General features: G+C 41.0%; 2 protein-coding genes across 6 annotated transcripts in view; both read left to right on the forward strand.

Annotated features, from left to right (window-relative positions):
• LOC132159620 (SLAM family member 9-like) overlaps positions 1 to 6,426 on the forward strand; it is a 42,816-nt gene extending 36,390 nt beyond the window's left edge. For 3 of the 5 annotated variants that reach the window (XM_059569183.1, XM_059569184.1, XM_059569185.1), the window contains exons 4-6: positions 5,602 to 5,721; positions 5,813 to 5,880; positions 6,159 to 6,426. In XM_059569183.1, coding sequence (XP_059425166.1) covers positions 5,602 to 5,721; positions 5,813 to 5,880; positions 6,159 to 6,206 — 236 coding nt within the window. In that variant the 3' untranslated portion in view covers positions 6,207 to 6,426. Of the gene's footprint in view, positions 1 to 3,083; positions 3,384 to 3,773; positions 4,101 to 4,867; positions 5,162 to 5,601; positions 5,722 to 5,812; positions 5,881 to 6,158 lie in introns of those variants that run through there. The other 2 variants (XM_059569186.1, XM_059569187.1) reach the window with 2 other exon arrangements.
• Positions 6,427 to 17,755: 11,329 nt separating this feature from the next.
• On the forward strand, positions 17,756 to 19,558 carry LOC132159362 (SLAM family member 9-like). Its single transcript, XM_059568870.1, has 4 exons — positions 17,756 to 17,876; positions 18,117 to 18,446; positions 18,572 to 18,910; positions 19,273 to 19,558. Exons 1-4 carry the CDS (start codon positions 17,756 to 17,758, stop codon positions 19,389 to 19,391), a joined length of 909 nt encoding a protein of 302 aa, XP_059424853.1. The 3' UTR covers positions 19,392 to 19,558.
• Positions 19,559 to 21,703: the final 2,145 nt, after the last annotated feature.

A 21,703-nucleotide genomic window follows, 5' to 3' on the forward strand; every position in this document is an offset into this window, starting at 1 on the left:
CATTTTCACAAATAAATATGGAAATAATTGAAATAAAAGTATTAAGAAACATTGTGTAATAAAATTTGGTTTCCTGTTGTTTAATGTTGCTTAGGTTAAAACTGAGCTGATGTCTAAAAAAGTATGTTACATTAATAAAAATTATAATTCAACAGTTAGGATTTTTTAAAGTATTACAAATATATTTAACCTTAAGCATCTGATGAGAAAGTTGGCAAGAAGGTTGAGTTTTAGCTGAAAAGGAAACGGTGGCCAACCAGAAACCAAAGTGTCAACAGAAAAAAAGCCTTCTAGAGGTGAACTGAGAGCAACAAGTCTGTAACAGCTTCTCGTGGTTTAGGGGTCATGCATTAGAGCTGTGTGAACTAGCATAGTACCATTTTCCTCTGTTCACACTGTATCTTTGAACACTGGGTGAATGTCTGTGTGCTTACCTGAAAGCTTCCTGAAGTTATGTAAACTCTGTGGTTTGCATTGTAATTTGCATGTTTGGTCACTCAGACTCTCACAGACACAGGTGTATTGTTATGTCCCATCCTAGAAAAAAAGAAAAATAATGTAAAATGAGATGTTCGCTATTAAATGTGGTCCAACTCCAGCTGGAACATGATTATTTTAAGCAGCCATGGCTTCATGAGGACCAAAGGCAAAAACTAACCAACAAAAGAAGTCATAAAATATAATTAACTTGATTAAATGAAACCAAAATACAAAGTACCTTTCCTAACTACCTGACAAAAAAACTAAACAAATCACAAACTATTTCAAAAATAAATGTCAGGTCATCCCTGTACAATGTATTTAATAATGTCTGTAGCAATTCTGAACATTAAAGGGATAGTTCACCCAAAAATGAAAATTATGTCATTAATAACTCACTCTCATGTCGTTCTAAACCCGTGAGAGTTTAAGATATTTTAGATTTAGTCCGAGAGCTCCCAGTCCCTCCATTGAAGCTGTGTGTACGGTATACTGTCCATGTCCAGAAAGGTAAGAAAAACATCATCAAAGTAGTCCATGTGACATCAGAGGGTCCGTTAGAATTTGTTGAAGCATCGAAAATACATTTTGGTCCAAAAATAACAAAAACTACGGCTTTATTCAGCATTGTCTCCTCTTCTGTGTCTGTTGTGAGAGAGTTCAAGTGTAGTGATATCCGGTTTGCGAACGAATCATTTGATTTAACCGGATCTTCTTGAACCAGTTCACCAAATCGAACTGAATCGTTTGAAACAGTTCGTGTCTCCAATACGCATTAATCGACAAATGACTTAAGCTGTTAACTTTTTTAATGTGGCTGACACTCCCTCTGAGTTCAAACAAATCAATATCCTGGAGTAATTCATTTACTCAAACAGTACACCGACTGAACTGCTGTGAAGAGAACTGAAGATGAACACTGAGCCAAGCCACATAACGAACAAAAGATTGAGTCGTTCTCGAGTCAAGAACCGGTTGCATCGGTTTTCGGATCACCAGTAGTGATAGGAAGTTCGGTTCTTTCGGAAAGTTCGATTCAATAAACCAGTTGAAGAAAACGGTTTACCGGTTCTTTTGCGCTCGACGTAATGCCGTCAATGGCGATGATTGCCCTTGATTCAAAGCCTTCGGTTTACCCGCGCTCATAACACTAGCACAGAATCAGTTCAGAATCATTCTCCAAAAGAATCAGTTCGGTTCAGACGCTCTGTGTGTCGGTTTGCTTCACGCTGAATCACACATGCGCAGTATCATCAGCTCCTCGGTTCTCGAATCGGACGCGTCTGACAGAAACGGTTCTTCACTTGAGAAGGAGTCAATCTTTTGTTCGTTATCTGGCTTGGCTTGATGTTCATCTTCAGTTCTCTCTTCACATCAGTTCAGTCAGTGTACTGTTTGAGTGCATGCATAACTCCGGGATATTGGTTTGTTTGAACTCAGAGGGAGTGTCAGCCACATTAAAAAAGTTAACAGCTTAAGTCATTTGTGGATTGATGCGTATTAGAGATGCGAACCGTTTAAAACGATTCAGTTTGATTTGGTGAACCGGTTCAAGAAGATCCGGTTACATCGAATGATTCGATCGTGAACCTGATATCACTACAACAGACCCGGAAGAGAAGACAATGCTGAATAAAGTCATATAAAACTATAGTTTTTGTTATTTTTGGACCAAAATGTATTTTTAATGCTTCAACTAATTCTAACTGACCCTCTGATGTCACATGGACTACTTTGATTATGTTTTTCTTACCTTTCTGGACATGGACAGTATACCGTACACACAGCTTCAATGGAGGGACTGAGAGCTCTCTGACTAAATCTAAAATATCTTAAACTGTGTTCAGAAGATAAACGGAGGTCTTACGGGTTTGGAACGACATGAGGGTGAGTCATTAATGACATAATTTTCATTTTTGGGTGAACTATCCCTTTAACAGGACACTTCTGTATCAAACATGTGTTAGATACATTACAATTTGGATCTGCTGATGTGAGGAGAATCTATGGAGCTCTTCTCTCCAAGAGGATCAACACTAAAATGAACACCCTGTCTAAAGTCTTTTTAAAGGTTTGTGCTACATTATCCACCAATGCTCTTCCATCTGACATGCAATCCTGCATGTATGTTTATGTGTGTACCAAGCGGAACACTTCCCAGAAAGAAAGAAAAAAATAAAATAATAAAAAACCTTGGTCCCTCTCAAGCAATATATTCATAAACATCTCAAAATTGCACTGGCACAAACATTTTAACCACTCTTCTTGGATCTGGGCTAATACTTAAGGTCAATTATGCTAGAAACATAGATGGAATGGACTGCCTTAAATAAATGATTCAACTCAGCAACAGAGATGCAAACAAAAGACGATCAAAACTTGAAATAAGCATTTAAGTATTTAATGTGGGAAGTATTGATTGTGAATTATTATTGGTATTACTACTATTTTTATTAATATTTGGCAATTTCGCTCTTATGTTTAATAAAGTTTATTTGTAGTATGAGAACTTAGCGCTGTTTGCTGATTACTATACTCATATTGTAGACCAAGGGTGGATAAAGAGAGGGGGAGGGAGGGCTTGTCTTGGCTTGACTTTATTTTTCAGAACCGAACATTCAAACCTATTGGGAAAAACTTCATGTAACCTAACAGGAATATTTCTCGCTTGTAAACTTTGTTTGTTTGATTTTTTGTTTTAATCTCGGGCGTTGTTACTGAAGAGGTGAAGGAACACTTTTGCTACATCCTTTTGTGAGCAGAGGATCAGGTCGATGAAGTTGTTTTTCACACGCACTCAGTTTTCGCGTCATGTTTAGACTGTTGTTGGGTGTTTATGAAGAAGTTAAGAAAAATGATTCACAGCGCATCTTTCTTCTGTCTGTGTCTTTCGCTATCGACTGGTATGTTATAACTTACTTTCTCAATTTATCGCAAATGAAGAATCATTAAAACAAGTTTTTTTCTTTTCTTTTTTTTTGTATTACAACTTCTCTGAAATGTGATATGTAACTAAGTCATCATTTAATTAAATATGAACTCAGTTGCATACATTTCTGAAAAAAATTTTTTTTTTTGATAATGCATGGTCCAGAATTCTTGCCTGAAAAAAGTAATAAATAATAGCCTATTAAACCCTTGGAATATAAAACTGTGCAAGTAGCCAAAGTTTTTTTTTTGCCTGAAGTTTCTTGCCTTAAGAGTAATTAAGTTGTCCAGCTGGATTTTCCTCATTAATATTCTGTTTGAACTTAAACAGGTTTTTAATTTACTTTATAAACTGTTTTTTCCAGGTGTGTTTGGTGATACAGATGAAGTGAAGTCAGTGTCAGTGATGGAGGGAGATTCTGTCTCTCTAAACACTGATGTTAAAGTACAGAGAGATGATCAGATACTGTGGATGTTTGGACCTAAAGAGACGAGAATAGCTGAAATCCACAGACAGAACCTTTATATAGATGCCACTAATACAATATTTGAGAACAGACTCCAGATGGACAATCAAACTGGATCTCTGACCATCAGAAACATCAGAACTGAACACTCTGGACTTTATAAACTACAGATCATCAACAAAGAAAGAGGAACTTCATACAAGAAGTTCAATGTTTCTGTCTTTGGTGAGTAATTGGTGTCCTGCTAATGATGATCCAGACTGTGATGATTCTTAAAATTACAAAAAATTTTCTCCTGATTCATCTGTGATTTATAAGCATTCAATGACAAATCAAACTGTGAGTGAAGCCTATCGTCTACACCGTTTTGAAAGACACTTCCCTTATAACGGTTATTGTTTTATATTTCCTGACTGAAATACTTATGAATAGAAGGAAGAAAGACAATAGTGTTGAAGTTTTAGGTATAATGATAGTTGTAAAAGCTGTAAAGCCACATTGAGAAAGAGAAAGAGAAAGAAAATTAAATCATTACAGTTTAGATGGATAGATTGGTGTAAGAATGAAAAGTCAGTTTAGTATACAGATATAACTGACATCATCACTGGTTCGAGGGTCTCTCTGTGTCTGCAGGGTTTACGCCGGGTGCTCCGGTTTCCTCTCACAGCCCAAAAACAATTAAAGTCAGGTCAACTGAATTCAATTATCTCAATTCACTGAACTCAATTACAAATTGTCCACAGACGTGTGTGTGTAAAGACGAGACTTGTGAATGGATCGAATTGTGTATGGATGAACTGGTTCTCGCTGTGAATATGATAATAGATGTCGGAATGGCATTAAGGAAATAAACAAACAAACAAACAAACAAACAAACGGACATCATAACGAGTCTGTTACATTTTGAAACAAAAAAAAAAATGGTATAGCAAAGGCAGAGTTTTTATGTTTAAATGTTCTTGCTGAACAACATTTACTTTTATGTTTTCCAGCTCCTCTGCCTGTTCCTGTCATCACCAGTAACTCTTCAAACTGTTCTTCATCATCATCATCAGTGTCCAGTTGTTCACTGCTGTGTTCAGTTGTGAATGTGAGTGCTGTGACTCTCTCCTGGTACAAAGGAAACAGTTTATTGTCCAGCATCAGTGTGTCTGATCTCAGCATCAGTCTCTCTCTACCTCTGGAGCTTGAGTGTCTGGATGATTCCTACAGTTGTGTTGTGGCTTATTCATTCACTAAAAGGACTAAACATCTCAACAACACTGATCTCTGTCAGCCATGCCCAGGTATCACATTATCTCTTTCCCTCTAATTGTGTTAAATTAATAAAATAGTGTTTTATTGAATTATTTAGTCTGTGTCTATGTGCTTTGAGGTGTTCTCTCATCTGTAATGTTATTTACATCTTGACAGTTCTTTGTTAGCAGATATTATCATATACAAGTATTTGTCTGGCCAGTAAAGGTGTGGCATTTGTCTGAAATGAAAGCCTGTAGGCAGTTTAAAAAAAATACATGCAAAGTAATGACTTTAAATTTAACAAAGTAAAAAAAAATAATAATAATAATAAAAACTGTTGTGAGTGGTAAAGACCCAATTCAAGCATCAAAATATTCAAATACTTTATTTGAATACATGCTAGGTGAAATTGAATAGGTTCAGTGACAGATTGCACCATTAAACTTTTACGATTTTACACTATTGGCTCTTTTTCTGTGCATTACAGAACGAGAAGAGAGTTCACGTCTCATTTCAATAGTTGTTATAGCACTGCTGCTGCTGCTGTTAGCTGTAGTTGCAGGTTTGATCTACTGCTACAGAAAGCATAAACTATTGGGAAAAGAAGGCAAGTATTGAAATGCAATATATATATATATATTCCAATGTAATATAATATGTAGTTAGGTTTATTAAATATGTGGTTATTATTAAAACAGATAAGGCTCATGAGGAAGAGATACTTTATGCTGATACTACATTCTGTTCATATCGATTTAAGCGTACGGTAAGATATATCATATTTCTGTGTGAACTCTGACTTTTGTGTGTGTGTAAACATCCTCAGCTTCTTTAAAAACCTGAAGTCTGTTGTGTATGTGTCTGAGAATATGTTATCACACTGCTGAGTTTCTCTCTGATGTGATGACGCTGAAAGCTTTTCTTCACTCATTCTGCTCAACTGTGGAATTAGAGCCATTGTTTTCAATTATTCTGTCCTTCACTTTTAAAATTCAGTGTGTTTGGACACTTGATTTTATTTTTGATTGTGATGCTTCCTTGCAGGAAGTCGTTGCAGCAGATCAAACATTATATTCAACTGTTAAGACTTGAAAGACCTTGGATGAAAGAAGAAAGCCATCGCATTTACAACTGTGACAATAAGTTTATCAGGTTCAACTAAATGCAGAATTGTCAAATATGTAAAGTTTGCACTATAGACATATAAAATATGTTCAAGAGTTTTACACAGCGGTCTGTTATTGAGGGAACATTTTCATGCCCTTAAACATGATGTGGCACAAAATAAAATATGATAAGTTGCTTTACCTGTTGATCATGGGCTCTTGGCAGTCCTTTGCCATTCAAAGCCCTTCACATCTGTCATAATAATTTACATTTATATTGTACCTTTGCAGTTTAAGTAAGCCATACATGTCATTTATTTCAGCAGGGCATCTTGCTTTATTAATATTGATTATAAATGCCTTAAATAATGAACTTCAACAACATAAGGACAGATCCCTTTAGAACAGCAGTTGATGCTTTGACTGCTTCGTTCTTATTTCCTTTCCTTGTATCTTCTCCTCATATCTTGGTGGAGCTAAGACGCGAGGAAATGTAGCGAGGAAAGGAAATGAGGATGCAGAAATAAGAAATGAGAAGCACCACTGATGTCACTTTGATAACACCGGTGTTTCCCCTTAGATGTGTTTCATTACATTTTTATTTAGGAGCAGATAAAGTTAAATATTAGTGTCAGATATAATACATATATTTTTATTTCACTCCACCTTTCACAGTATTATTTTTTTATGATTGTATATATTTTGTAATGCTTTAGGAGTGGGTGTAGGTGTTGCTGTTTGTTTCTTTCAGCTGTTGTTCACTCCTGAAGCTGTGCTTCCAATGATGTAAAAAAAAAGAGAGAGAGAGGCATCATTGTTCTTGGTTCCTGTTTGCATTGTGTCTCCATCCTCAACCTATTTATAAAAAGCACTTAAAAAGATGATCCATGTATTACATTGGTGATTATTAAAGTATATCTTCAAGACTTAAAGTATTTCTTCAAGACTGGTACTCTGGACCGGCACCTAAAGGTTTATACTGTATGTGTCCTCCCTCTCTCTGTGATCAGTGAATGAGCAGCACGCTGGCTCCATCAAAATGAAGTACAAAGTTGTTTTCCAGAACCTTCACCCTCTCCGTTCCTCAGTGTTGAAAGAAGCTTCCAGCCTCCACACTCTTTTAAGAACACCACAAAAATCTATAAAAATGATGGAAGCACATAATGACATCAGTGTGACCTTAAATGCCATTCAGACAAAACAACTCTTAGTGATTGTAATGAAAGCTAATGGGTGTTGTCACATAACAATGTAGCATTCAGAACATTACCTGAGAAACTTTAAATAATTTGCCATGAGAAGGTTGTTTTCATAATTCTTGAAGGTGTTGAAATATTTCCTGAGATCCACCAGTTTGTGAGATTCACAATTAGACTCGATTCTAATACATATCATATATTTCAATAATAATAGATCATTTGTTTCACTGTGTACACAGCATAGGTTAGAACTTGAGAGTCTGTATGTAATTATTTGGGGTCAAGTTGTGTTATTTTAATCAGAGGCTTAATAACAGCCAGTTTGAAGGTTTTTTGGACATATCGTAATGGCAATGACGAGCTAATAATATTTAGAAGAGGATCTATGACTTCTGGAAGCACCATTTTTAGTAGTTTAGAATGGTAGGAAGGAAAGGAAGTTAAATGCCTCCCCCTACAGCACACAGAGTGTAACTGTCCCAGATTGACCGCAGTTCTCCATTGTGCAGTTATAGGAATACTGATATCATTTCTTTTGTGAAATGTATTCAATGCAACATTTTTTTTTCTCTCATCATCTGTGTTGAGACACATAATGCACTAATAAATTCACAGTGGAGAGAACAACACAGAAACTTTGAGTCCATCATTAAATTAAGGACTAGCTGTTTTTTGTCCACTGCAAGAATTATGTTTATTTAGTTTCCAATTCCACTGAACACCTTTGGCTTAATAGTCACTCTGTCCAATTTTTTTTTATTTTATTTTTTTTTAACAAAAATGTCAAATTCATTGTCAAAACAATGTTAACACGAAAGCCTCAGCAAAAAAAAAAAAAAAAAAAAAAAAAAAAACTTATCTTAAAACAATATGTAACTGAGTGCATAAATGAATGCGAGTAATTTTACCTGATGCTGTTAAAATAGCCAGTATTAACAATTTACGTGATCTGGCTGTTGATTTTATTATTTTTATTTTTGTATTATAATTTCTTTGCCGGGAAGCAAATATATCAAACATGCGCGCGGTAAGAGCATCTAATTCACGTTGGCCAAAACACACAAGGAAAAGTGTTGTGAAATAAAATATCGCAGGAAATCACAGACATTCGCAATCGGACTGGATTAATTTTCTCAGAGGATCACTCAGTTTGCTGAAAAACAGTATGTAACGTGGCGGTACAAAAGCAAAGGAGGTCGTAAGGGTGTTTTCCCACACTCTTAACACAAAATATGCATATGTATGACAATGTATGGTCGACTACGCCACCCCAGACCACTGGGGAAATAACAGCCCTAAGGGCACACAGGTTCGTCTTGAATGAGTGGGTGAGGAGACATGAATAATATGGAAAAGTTTATTATGTTTGTCAATATTGACCAATAAATAGCTAAAAACTTCCAAGTGAAAACTCTACATTGGCCATATAATAAACAGGAAGGCACACCATCAATCTGCATCTACACACACACAATAAATCAATTCCCATTAAAGAAAACCAAATGGCCAACAGGAGCGGTAGCTGGGGGTCCGGGTCGGCTGCCAAATTGTAGAACGAACCCCCCCCCCCCCCACAATAGTCCACTACAAATACCCAAATGCACACGTGAAAGTTGGATGGCAGCAGGCACACAGCACTATAACGTGAACACACCACACAAATGGCAGCCTCGCCTTCACCCCCCAGAGACCCAGCTCCTATAACAGAAAAAAAGAAGAAAACACAAACTGATAACTACAATCGGACAGAAACTCAAAGAAATAAATAAAACAAAAATAACAAACGTTTATAAAGTTTATAAATGCGGCGGCCCGGGGAGACGTTCAGCCTGCCCTCGAAACCATGCACTACACCCCGATAGCAACGTGAATCAACCGCTGGGTTGCTATCGTGATAAAGGTCGAGGCAAAACAGCGACGCAGTCGCGATCACGGTTCAGTGTTGATGCTCACTTCCCACTAATTAGCCCAAAAAGACTCAGTTATGCAGGAGAGCCCTGCAGAGCATAAGGAAACTATATTAAAACAGAAAAAGAAAACATTACAAATACGCAAACTATAATCCTACATACCACGGGATGATCCTGCACGCAAACCGCTTCGTAGTTGCACACCATATTCAATATAGCGGCTCAGTCAGACCATATGAGTGACGTGCTATCAATGCCACTGAGGACAAAACCAATCATAAATAGCCGAGTCGCAGTCAATTACTTGTTATAACCAAAACTATACATACCGGTGAAGAGTGGGCAGCCAGCACAAAGCAGCGGGAAGAAAAAAAAAAAGGAGCAGCTTACAATCCAAGCCTGACAACAAGAAAAATTCAACCACCTGCACAGAACGAGACGCACGAGTTCACCCCAAACAACTCACATACCTGTGGCGACCACGGATGACGTCACGAGGGAAATACAAGGACGCATGCCAAGTGGCCATAACATGTCCTTTATATATCTCAAACCAAATAAGGAGGAGGGGTTACTAAACTAAGCACAGGTGGATGACATTCCCTACAGTGGATTCAACCACCCTGCTACAGTCTACCCCCCAGTTACACATCGTCGCCCCGACGATGAACTCGCTTACTTTCCCAATTAGTCCCAAGGTCTAAAGAAAGCAAGTATTGTATTAGACATCAGGCCCGGGGGTACAGCCACCATTGCCGTTTCAACCACAGCCCTGGGCAAGCGGTGAATATTAGAATGCTGGCTAGCTGTGGCCCGCTTCGGTCTCCCTGGGACCACCTCAACAGCAAAAAGCGGTTCCATGGCTGAGGAACCTGGAGATAACACCGGGTAAACCTCAACAGGAGCCTGCTCCATAGCTGAGGTACCAGGTGATAACACTGGACCAACCCCCATGCCACAGGGTTGGTGTTGCTCACCTGGGACTCCAAGCTCGGGTACTGAAGGGGCAGAGTCGACCGAATCCAACACGAGTTGGGGGCCTTCGGGTCTTACTAGCCAGAAATCTGCCTCCTCCATCTCCTCCGCCGGCTCCTGTTCGAGCTCCCCTACTGGCCCACCAAGTACAACCGGGGTAGGATTCCTTTGAATCCTAGCCTTTAGTAACGACCGATGAACTCTTTTCACCTTACCCTCCTCATGTATAGGTGCAATGCTATACACTGCACCCCCAGATCTAGGAGCCTCTACCACCTTATACACCACTGGACTCCACAGATCCTGGATTTTATGGCGCCCTCTAATGCCATAATCGCGGAGGTAAACCAACTGGCCCTCTTCCAGGGGCGTATCTCGAACATGTCGATCAAAATGCGTTTTACGCCGGTCAGCAGTCAGTCTCAGCCGTTCTCGTGCTCCCTCAAACGCCACTTTCAACCTTGTCTGATGTTCCACTACCCATTCGTGCACGTCGCCAGCCACCAGCTCTGGAACTCTACCGAGCAAAAAATCAATGGGAAGTCGTGGCTCCTGGCCAAACATTAAAAAGTAGGGGGACTCACCAGTGGCTTGGTGCGGGGTGGTGTTATAGGAGAAGAGCACCTGAGGGAGACTGGACGCCCAGTCCCTCTTACGTGAAACCGGTAAGGTGCGCAATAGGTTGTGCAATGTTCTATTGAACCGCTCGCACTGCCCATTACCAGAAGGGTGGTAAGGGGTAGTACGAGATTTCTCAACGCCGTACAATTTACAAAGTTGCTGGATCAAGAATGACTCAAAGCTACGGCCCTGGTCAGAATGAATTCTCCCAGGCACCCCCAACCTGTAGAACCACTCAGTAACCAGTACCTGAGCTACTGTCTCAGCCCGTTGATCCCGGGTAGGAACCGCAATAGTATACTTTGTAAAGACATCCGTCATTACTAGAACATTCTCCAATCCCGAACAGGATACTTCAAGCTGGGTGAAATCGATGGCCACAATTTCATTTGGTCGGGAAGCCAGCAAATGACCCATAAAACTACGGGCACCCGGCTGCAGATCTTTGGCAGCCTGGCACCTCTCGCACTCTTGACACCATTTCGCCACCATGGCCGACATGCCTGGCCAATAACAGCGCTGGCGCACCAGTTCTGTAGTGCGTTCGATACCCTGGTGCCCGTGCTGCTGGTGTAACCCTGTTAAGACCTCCACCTGCAAGGCAGAAGGCAGCACTAATTGAAAGAGCTCCTCGCCACCATCAGAGCGGAAAATGCGACGATATAATACTCCCTCTAACTCCATCAAACGATCCCACTGACGAAGTAAAGTCAAAGCATCCCTAGGGAGCTGCCGACGCTCATCAGGCCCAGGGAACTTACCCCTCCTAAAAAAAAATAAGACCTCCCTAATCACTGGGTCTCCCTCTTGTAGTGAGCTCAAGTCGGTGGGGGAATGCCCAGGCAAGGCCACCACAGAGGCTTGGCTGACGAAAGGGACAGACCTTGGTTTCTCAGCATGCCGTATGGAGGCAGGAACCGCCGCTTCTGGCAGCATGCTGTCCAACACCCCTCTACTTGGGGGCTGGCATCTTGATAGGCCGTCAGCATTTTTATTGACCCTGCCTGGTCGATACTTGACCTCGAAATCAAAGCATGCCAGTTGTGCCGCCCACCGTTGCTCGGTGGCACTAAGCTTCGCCGTCATAAGATGGCTGAGAGGGTTATTGTCGGTGAACACTACACATTTATTGCCCAATAAATACTCTCTGAATTTTTCGGTCATGGCCCATTTGAGCGCTAAAAATTCAAGTTTCATCAAACTATAATTCAGCATATTGCGCTCGGGGGGCCTAAGACCGCGGCTTGCGTACGCAACAGGTCTCACCTTCCCATCTTGTTCCTGTGAAAGGACTGCCCCCAACCCACTCAGACTGGCGTCTACGTCTAAAATAAACGGTCGGGAGAAATCTGCGTAGGCAAGCACCGGGGCCTTAACAAACATTGCCTTGAGCTCAAAGCTATTTTGACACTGAGCTGTCCAAGCGTCAGCAAAACTCTGCTCCGCTCGCTTCTTGGGCCTAGCTCTTCCACACTCCGCCACCACCCTATGCAGAGGGGCCGCCAACTTGGCAAACCCCTCCACAAAGCGACGGTAATAACTAGCGAATCCCAAGAAGGAGCGGAGCTCGGAAACACAGTTTGGCCTCGGCCACCGAGCCACCGCCTCAACCTTTCTTGGGTCAGTTGAAACGCCGTCCGCTGATATTACGTGACCAAGATAGACTACCTCTGGACGAAAGAATGAACACTTCTCTAACCTTGCTTTAAGGCCCTCACGCTTCAGCCTACTCAGGACGACCTCCAGGCGCTCCAGGTGCTGTGCCACAGAAGATGAAAATATTACGATGTCATCTAGGTACAATAATAGTGACTGGCACTGTTGGTCACCGAACAACCGTTGCATGAGGCGTTGGAATGTACCGGGGGCATTGCACAGCCCAAACGGCATCCGGTTCCACTCAAACAGCCCGAATGGTGTACAAAACGCAGTCTTAGATTTATCCCTTTCACTAACAGGAACCTGATTGTACCCGCTGGCTAAATCCATAGTGGAAAACCAGCGGGCACCTGTTAGAGCATCCAAGGACTCCTCGATTCTCGGAAGGGGGAAAGCATCCTTCCTAGTCTTGGAGTTCAGTTGGCGGTAGTCCACACACATGCGCAGACTACCGTCCTTCTTTTTAACCAAGACTATCGGGGAAGCATACGGACTGCAACTTTCCCTTATAACCCGTGACTCCAACAGTGTATCAATGTGGGCCTTCACTACCTCATACTCTGAGGGTGGTATCCGGCGATAACGCTGCCGAACAGGGATGTCATCCAGCAAAGGGATGTCGTGTGACAATAAACTGGTACACCCCAAATCTCCCTCATGAGCAGAGAACACACCCTGATACTCCAGTAATAAGGCCCTAACCTGGTCCTGATCTTGCAATGACAAAACAGATAGGTCAATAGACCTAATCTGTTCCTCCATAGTGGAAGCAACCTGAGCACTATGGGAGCCAACAGCAGCAATGACAGAGCTAACCTCAGTAACCCCCTTGGGCAAACTCACCACATAAACCCTTGTGAGAGAGCCCAAGAGGGTTCGAGGATATAACACTACGTCCGTAGTCCCCACGTTTACAACTGGTACGGAGACAGTTCCGCGACTCACCCGCACCAACGATGTTGATGCTAACAATCCAGCTGGTAGGCCCGACTCTGCAGGCTCAAATAACACTCCTTCGTGAATTTCTCAGAACAAGTTGCCAGTACTAGTTTTAACGTACCACCTGGAATACGCCATGCTCGACGGCCTTGCATTCTGACCTGACCTACCCGATCGACATCCAAACGGGCACCCACCTCATGACAGTGTTGAAATGCCTGTGTTACAAAATTGGGGGCCTGCAGTAAGGATGGTAATTCAAATAGAGCAGGACCATGTTGCCCAAAAAGCTCCTGGTAACAACGACTGAGAATATTCATTCCCACAATACCTGGTACTTTAGAACACAAGCCACCAGGGGGATCCCTGACCACAAGCACCCCACAATTTGACACTAACCTGCCACAGAGTTCTACATCCAATTCTACATACCCAATATAAGGGATGTCCAAACCGTTGGCCGCCCGCAACTGCAACCATTGGCACGAACGAAGGCGATCTTGACCCCATGGCTCGAAATGTTGTACGAAGCAACTCTCAGTAATGGTGGACACCATAGAGCCAGTGTCTAACAGACAAGGCACCTGAACCCCCCCAATAAGAACAACCAAATGCGGGCATGACGACATCAAATGAGGCACCGGACTGTTATTCTGACAAACGTCTAAGCCATTCTTTTCCCCAACCGAGCTGAGGCTCTGCAGCCCGGTGGGAATTAGTTTTCCGACGGCCGCTGAAGGTGAGGCTGCCCACTCCCCCCTGCACGAGGAGCCGTAAAGGGAGACTTAGAACGAGAAGGGATACGTTCCCCATCACACTCCCTAGCAAAATGACCCGGCTGCTGACTTCTTCTACAGATTACCGGATTAGTATTAGAAAATTTATTCCGTGGATACGAGGAATAACCCACCGGGTGAGGAGATTGACTCCGAGCAGCAGGGGCAGGACCCTGTAATAATGTCAAACCCTTAGTGAGCTGATCCAGCTGTACCTGTTGGGATTTTAACATTTCCCTCAACTCACTTAATTCAGAGTTTGGCATCAAACTGGTAGTAGTCGACGATGATCCCCCCTGTACCCCATATTGAATCAAAGGGACTAGGGGAACGGACTGACTTCGCCCACGTGCACCACCCGGCATCCCCTCCCGCTCCCATCTCATTGCTTCTCTACGAACCTCCAGCAAACTAGAAGTAGGTTGGCGGCGTACTAGCTGTTTAAGTTCACGACGCAGAGAACTATCCACTACATGTTCCACAAATTGGTCGCGTAACAGATTCTCAGAATTTGACATTACGTATGGGGACTGTTGCTTAACGCCCTCAAGGAGGCTCATTAGAGCGAGGGAAAACTCCAACAAAGTCTCCCCTTCCCGTTGCTTTCGTGAGAAAAAGGCCTCCTGTAATGCCACATATGATTGAGAGCAACCAAATACCTCTCGCAATGCGGAGAGAATTTTGTCTGGGTCCCCTTTTTCAACCGCGGAACGGTGCCGGATCTCCTCCCGTGCCCCCCCCTCCAAATGGTCAAACAAAAAAAATGCCCTATCAGTCACAGAGAGGTGACGCAACTGCATGCACGCTTGTACTTCCTCAATCCACTCCTCAATGCTGATGCCCGTATGGCCATTAAACTTTGGGCACCTTCGATCTCGAGGCACAAAAACAAATCTTTCCGGCTGGGTGGCACCCGTACCCAAGGGTACGGGTGCCCCCACAGGCATTACTGGAGCACTAAATGCTGCACTGGGACCCGGAAATTCAACAGTACGTTCTTGATGGAGCTTTTCATTATCAGTTTTTAGCTGCGCCACCAACTCTTAACTGTTGCAACTCTTCCTCCATAATAATGCACTCACCAATCGTAGAGGGAAGCCAACTGACAGGGGAGGTCCAGTTCACACCAACTACGCCGCTGTTTTGCCTCAAAAACAAACAAACAAAAAAAAAAAAAACACAAGATACAAACACACAAGTATGCAAAAGTATATATATTTCTTTTTTTTTTTTTTTTTTTTTTTTTTTTTTTAAATATACATAGTCACGTCCTCACCCAACACACCCAAAAAAAAAAAAGTAACCCTGCCGACTACGCCAATTTGTAACGTGGCGGTACAAAAGCAAAGGAGGTCGTAAGGGTGTTTTCCCACACTCTTAACACAAAATATGCATATGTATGACAATGTATGGTCGACTACGCCACCCCAGACCACTGGGGAGATAACAGCCCTAAGGGCACACAGGTTCGTCTTGAATGAGTGGGTGAGGAGACATGAATAATATGGAAAAGTTTATTATGTTTGTCAATATTGACCAATAAATAGCTAAAAACTTCCAAGTGAAAACTCTACATTGGCCATATAATAAACAGGAAGGCACACCATCAATCTGCATCTACACACACACAATAAATCAATTCCCATTAAAGAAAACCAAATGGCCAACAGGAGCGGTAGCTGGGGGTCCGGGTCGGCTGCCAAATTGTAGAACGAACCCCCCCCCACAATAGTCCACTACAAATACCCAAATGCACACGTGAAAGTTGGATGGCAGCAGGCACACAGCACTATAACGTGAACACACCACACAAATGGCAGCCTCGCCTTCACCCCCCAGAGACCCAGCTCCTATAACAGAAAAAAAGAAGAACACAAACTGATAACTACAATCGGACAGAAACTCAAAGAAATAAATAAAACAAAAATAACAAACGTTTATAAAGTACAATACCCCCAAATAAGTAAAACAAAAACACGGTAGACACGAGATGCTGATTCCAAGTTAGACCAAGGGAATTCCATATGCGGCGGCCCGGGGAGACGTTCAGCCTGCCCTCGAAACCATGCACTACACCCCGATAGCAACGTGAATCAACCGCTGGGTTGCTATCGTGATAAAGGTCGAGGCAAAACAGCGACGCAGTCGCGATCTTGGTTCAGTGTTGATGCTCACTTCCCACTAATTAGCCCAAAAAGACTCAGTTATGCAGGAGAGCCCTGCAGAGCATAAGGAAACTATATTAAAACAGAAAAAGAAAACATTACAAATACGCAAACTATAATCCTACATACCACGGGATGATCCTGCACGCAAACCGCTTCGTAGTTGCACACCATATTCAATATAGCGGCTCAGTCAGACCATATGAGTGACGTGCTATCAATGCCACTGAGGACAAAACCAATCATAAATAGCCGAGTCGCAGTCAATTACTTGTTATAACCAAAACTATACATACCGGTGAAGAGTGGGCAGCCAGCACAAAGCAGCGGGAAGAAAAAAAAAGAGCAGCTTACAATCCAAGCCTGACAACAAGAAAAATTCTCATCAACCACCTGCACAGAACGAGACGCACGAGTTCACCCCAAACAACTCACATACCTGTGGCGACCACGGATGACGTCACGAGGGAAATACAAGGACGCATGCCAAGTGGCCATAACATGTCCTTTATATATCTCAAACCAAATAAGGAGGAGGGGTTACTAAACTAAGCACAGGTGGATGACATTCCCTACAGTGGATTCAACCACCCTGCTACAAGTAGGTAATTTGCTCCGGGATTATCACAGAGGTTGTGTGAGAAAAATACAGACGTGGCAGATTTGGACGTGTGGCAACACATATAGCAACACATGTAGAAATAAGGGCAGATTGTACACAGTACAACTTTCTACGGAGTGTGTGGGCAGCTCATCTGACAGAGCTTCACAGGCTTTTGGGTGCTTCATTTTGTAGTAAACCACCAGCTGTTTTTGACACTCTAGAAACATAGTCTTTTCCCGGAACAGTCAGGGGAACATCTCGGGTTTTGAGGCTTCACTTCCCCATCCCTGCTAACCACTAATGCTGTTTTGCATACACAACACCAGACTAACAGAAACCACAATAAACAGGTTAAAAAATTAATACATTCAAATGCTGCTTTATTTCTAAAATGTAAACAGACTGAAAATGTAATTGTATGAAGAAAGCTTGCTTACAATAAATATTATAATAATAATAATACAAATCTGCTCGTAGGCCTGTGTATAAATCTAACACTTAGTAATAATCAAGCTACAATCACCTCTCCATCTTGTACACATGATAGAATGTAGCCTATACAATACATAAGGCCAGATCTTAAAATTAATGCTGAACAATTAACGCTTAAAATTAATGCTGAACAAAGTCTAGCTAAAATCTGCACGTTTCATTTCAGACTGAATCCACCCCATAGCAGTATCAGTAATGACGTCACCATCATTGGCTACATTTCACTCCACTTTACTGAAACCACTACTGAGACTCACAGGCAGTCAGACCTCAACCAACATGTGGCTTTATATCATATTTTCCATTTGTTTGGGAGGTAAGATAATTCTTATTATTTATACTGCTTTTTGTACAGTGTGATTAATAATTTGTTTTTGTTTAGTTAGTTAACAGAAAATTAACTTTTAATCATTTGTAAATCATTCCAAATAAGCAATAAATGACATGCTGTTGTAATATCTTACCTACACTTGTTACTAAACCTGTTACCAATACACTAAATAATAAACCATTCATATTTATTTGCCCCAGTTATTAAGCTGCAGTTTTTTTTTAGTTGTGTATAATGTGGATGCAAATGCTGTTAAGTCAGTATCAGTGACTGAAGGAGATTCTGTCTCTTTAAACAATGATGGTACTGAACTACAGAGAGAGGATCAGATTCTGTGGATGTCTGGACCTCGAGACACTCGTATAGCTGAAATCTATAAGCAGAGGATTTCTGTTTATGATAAAAAAGAAAAATTCAGAGATAGAATAAGCGTGGATAGTCGAACTGGATCTCTGAGCATAAAAAACATCAGAACTGAACACTCTGGACTTTATAAACTACAGATCTTCAGTCACAGAGGAACTTCATATAAGAGATTCAATGTTACTGTGTATGGTGAGAATTGTTTGTAAATTGTTCATTAACTTATGTCATGATTATACTTAATTTTGCTTTTGCACTGAAAATCTCATATAACAATAATACTTCTCATAAAAACATAATAATGTTGCCTTTTTTAGCACATTTGCCCATTCCGGTCATCACCAGTACTTCAAATTGTTCTTTTTCTTTATCATCATCATCATCATCATCATCATCATCATCATCATCATCTTCAGGATCATCAGTGTCTAATTGTTCACTGCTGTGTTCAGTTGTGAATGTGAGAGATGTGACTCTCTCCTGGTACAAAGGAAACAGTTTATTGTCCAGCATCAGTGTGTCTGATCTCAGCATCAGTCTCTCTCTACCTCTGGAGGTGGAATATCAGGAGAACAACATCTACAGCTGTGTGATCAACAATCCCATCACAAACCAGACTCAACACAACATCAACATCACTCAACTCTGTCACACGTGTGAAGGTACATCATCAGTGATGTAAATACAGGCTATGCTGATTATATTAGAGATGATCTGTGGCTCTTAAAGATTTATTCATGAAAAATGTTAAATTTACTTTATGAAAATAATAAGATTAATTACAGATTTCTAGATTTTCTACTTTATAGATATCTAATTAAGCATAATTTAATTATTACCTAATGTCCTGAGTTGCATTTATGCAGGTAACCAGCATAAAACATTCCCCTTTACCCTTTTGGATTTGCTGTTTGTCTGGTTTGTTTTAAGTCACACCAAAAAAAAGAAAAAAAAGATTCAGTCAGTATTTGTTTAAAAGAGTTAAAGTACATGAAGTAATGTTTCCATTTTCTTCTAGCTCCTCCCTCAGACCCTGTCCAGTGTTGTGGTTTCACTGAAGCCATCATCCGATTGGTTGTCTCTGCTGTGGTGGGCGTGGCAGCTTTTGCTGTAGTGGTTTATGACATTAGATCCTGAGCTAAACAGAAGAGGAGAGCACAAATGAGGACTCTAACAAACTGTGTTTCTGAAAAAGGAAAAAGGCTTTAATGTCAGGTTTATGTTGATGAATATTATAAGAAAAGTATCAGAAAACATTACAAAAGAAAATGTGTCTGGCAGATAGTAGAAAGATTTAACCACAAGGCTTAGACATAGCAGCAGTTCAGAATATCTAGGCCTATTTAATTCAGTTCTTTTTTTATTGTTCATTGCATTATGTAGATTTGGTTTGATTTGTCATTTAAGATTTATATCAATGCGTTTAACTAAGGAGGGAACTCTTTTAAAGAAAATTCATCATAAATATCTAATACAAGACAAGGGGGAAAAGTTTCTACTGGAAAAAGTGTTAGAGATGCCAGCAGGTGGAGCTCACCATGTGTTTCTATGTTAAAGCTGATGCTCAAGGCTTAAAAAGAAATGACAACGTCAGCAAAAGTGTAGATGGTCCAGTTGCCGTTTGTACACTCTTTATTTGATTGCTGTTTAGTAACAGCTTGGATTAATTCTTTCTTTAGATAAAGCCTCATGCTTCATATAATGCATCATTTAAATGCACCATCATAGGTATATGGTAATTACTTAGAGAGTACACTTAAAGAATGAAAGGGCTCCAAAAATGAAACATCTGTCATAAAAAAGCCATACAGATTAGAAACAATATGAGGTTAAGTCAAACTATTTTTTAAGGAAGTGAAGCAATTAAAAATAGGATATCAAAATGTAGAACATGACATGAGTGTTCATAAAGAGAACTTAAACGAGAAGCATGAATACACCACAGAAGATTCTTACAGGAAAATGTATCTTTGTGGATCAAATGCTTTGAGTCATTTGATGCACATATAATACAAAATGAATGAGCAGCAAGCGGGTGGCAGTCTGCTCCCTCATGACCCTTTATATCGCTCTCCCACTTCCGCAGCAGTGTCTGCTCCCGCAGGAGCCGTTTTTCTCTGTTTCCCGACTGCCGCAGCAGTGTCAGCTCCCGCAGGAGCCTTTTCTGTCCAAAGGACATCAAGCACCCCTCTAACATTAAGCCTTGCTTTTTGGGGGGCTGCAAATGTACATATCTGGCTGCGGTCCTGTTCTGATGCATTTGGGGAAGCACTTGGGTGCAGACTAAATGCCGATCTCAGACCCCTCTCCCCGGACAGGGGCAGTGGCTCGATAGCAAGTACCGAGGTCGGAGCCCTCTCCCTGGACAGCACGCCAAATACACATAACCCTTTACTCAGTTTATTATATGTAAGTGAAGTGATGTTTTATTAACAAGTTTCGGGAGGAGCATGCGCAGATAATTAACATGGCCAATTCATCATCAGTAATCACATCCATCTATCCAATCAGTGCAAGAGAGAACCCCTATAAATAATCACAGCAGTCCTACCTTCGTTTTTTCTAGTTGTTTTTCTTTCAACATCCCTCCACTACCCGACTCCTCACCTTCAGCCTGTTCCTAAACCAGCACGGAGAAGATCACTTGAGGGGGCACTTGGGTCCAGGCTAAACACCGAGCTCAGACTACGCATAACCCTTTACTCAGTTTATTATATATATATATCTATAATATGTATATAAGTGTAAACTTGTGAAAAGTGCTTTTTTAATTTTTTTTTTTTTTTGAGTTTATTTTCATAAAAAGGGTAAATTTTTTTAATTCAATTGATATATGGCTTGTCAGGAAAGGAAAAATTGGCCAACTATTTGAAAATCTTACTCATCTGACGTCTGTGGTTCAGGAGTGGCTTAAAAAGAGGAATACGACAACTGTAGCCAAATTCCTTGACACCTTTGTATGTCTTGACCCCAGCCTCAGTCCATTCCTTGTGAAGTTCACTCAAATTCTTGAATCGATTTTGACAATTCTCATAAGACTATCAACTATGTAAATGTCCTTCAACTCAACTTTCTGTTAACATGCTTGGATACAGCCAGCTTCTTTGGCAATGAATGTTTGTGGCTTACCCTCCTTGTGAAGGGTGTCAATGATTGTCTAATGGACAACTGTCAGATCAGCAGTCTTCCCCATGATTGTGTAGCCTAGTGAACCAAACTGAGAGAACATTTTGAAGACTCATGAAATATTTGCAGGTGTTTTAATTTAATTAGCTGATTGGCATGTCACAATATTCTAATTTGTTGATATAGTGAATTGGTGGGTTTTTGTTAAATGTGAGGCTTAAACTACAATTTGAGCTACAAGCTTAAACAATTTGAGTTGAATTAGTGAAATAAATGAACTTTTCCATGACATTCTAATTTATTGAGATGCACCTGTAGATGGA

This window comes from Carassius carassius, chromosome 16 (assembly GCF_963082965.1).
Source record: "Carassius carassius chromosome 16, fCarCar2.1, whole genome shotgun sequence".
Lineage (NCBI taxonomy): Eukaryota > Metazoa > Chordata > Actinopteri > Cypriniformes > Cyprinidae > Carassius > Carassius carassius.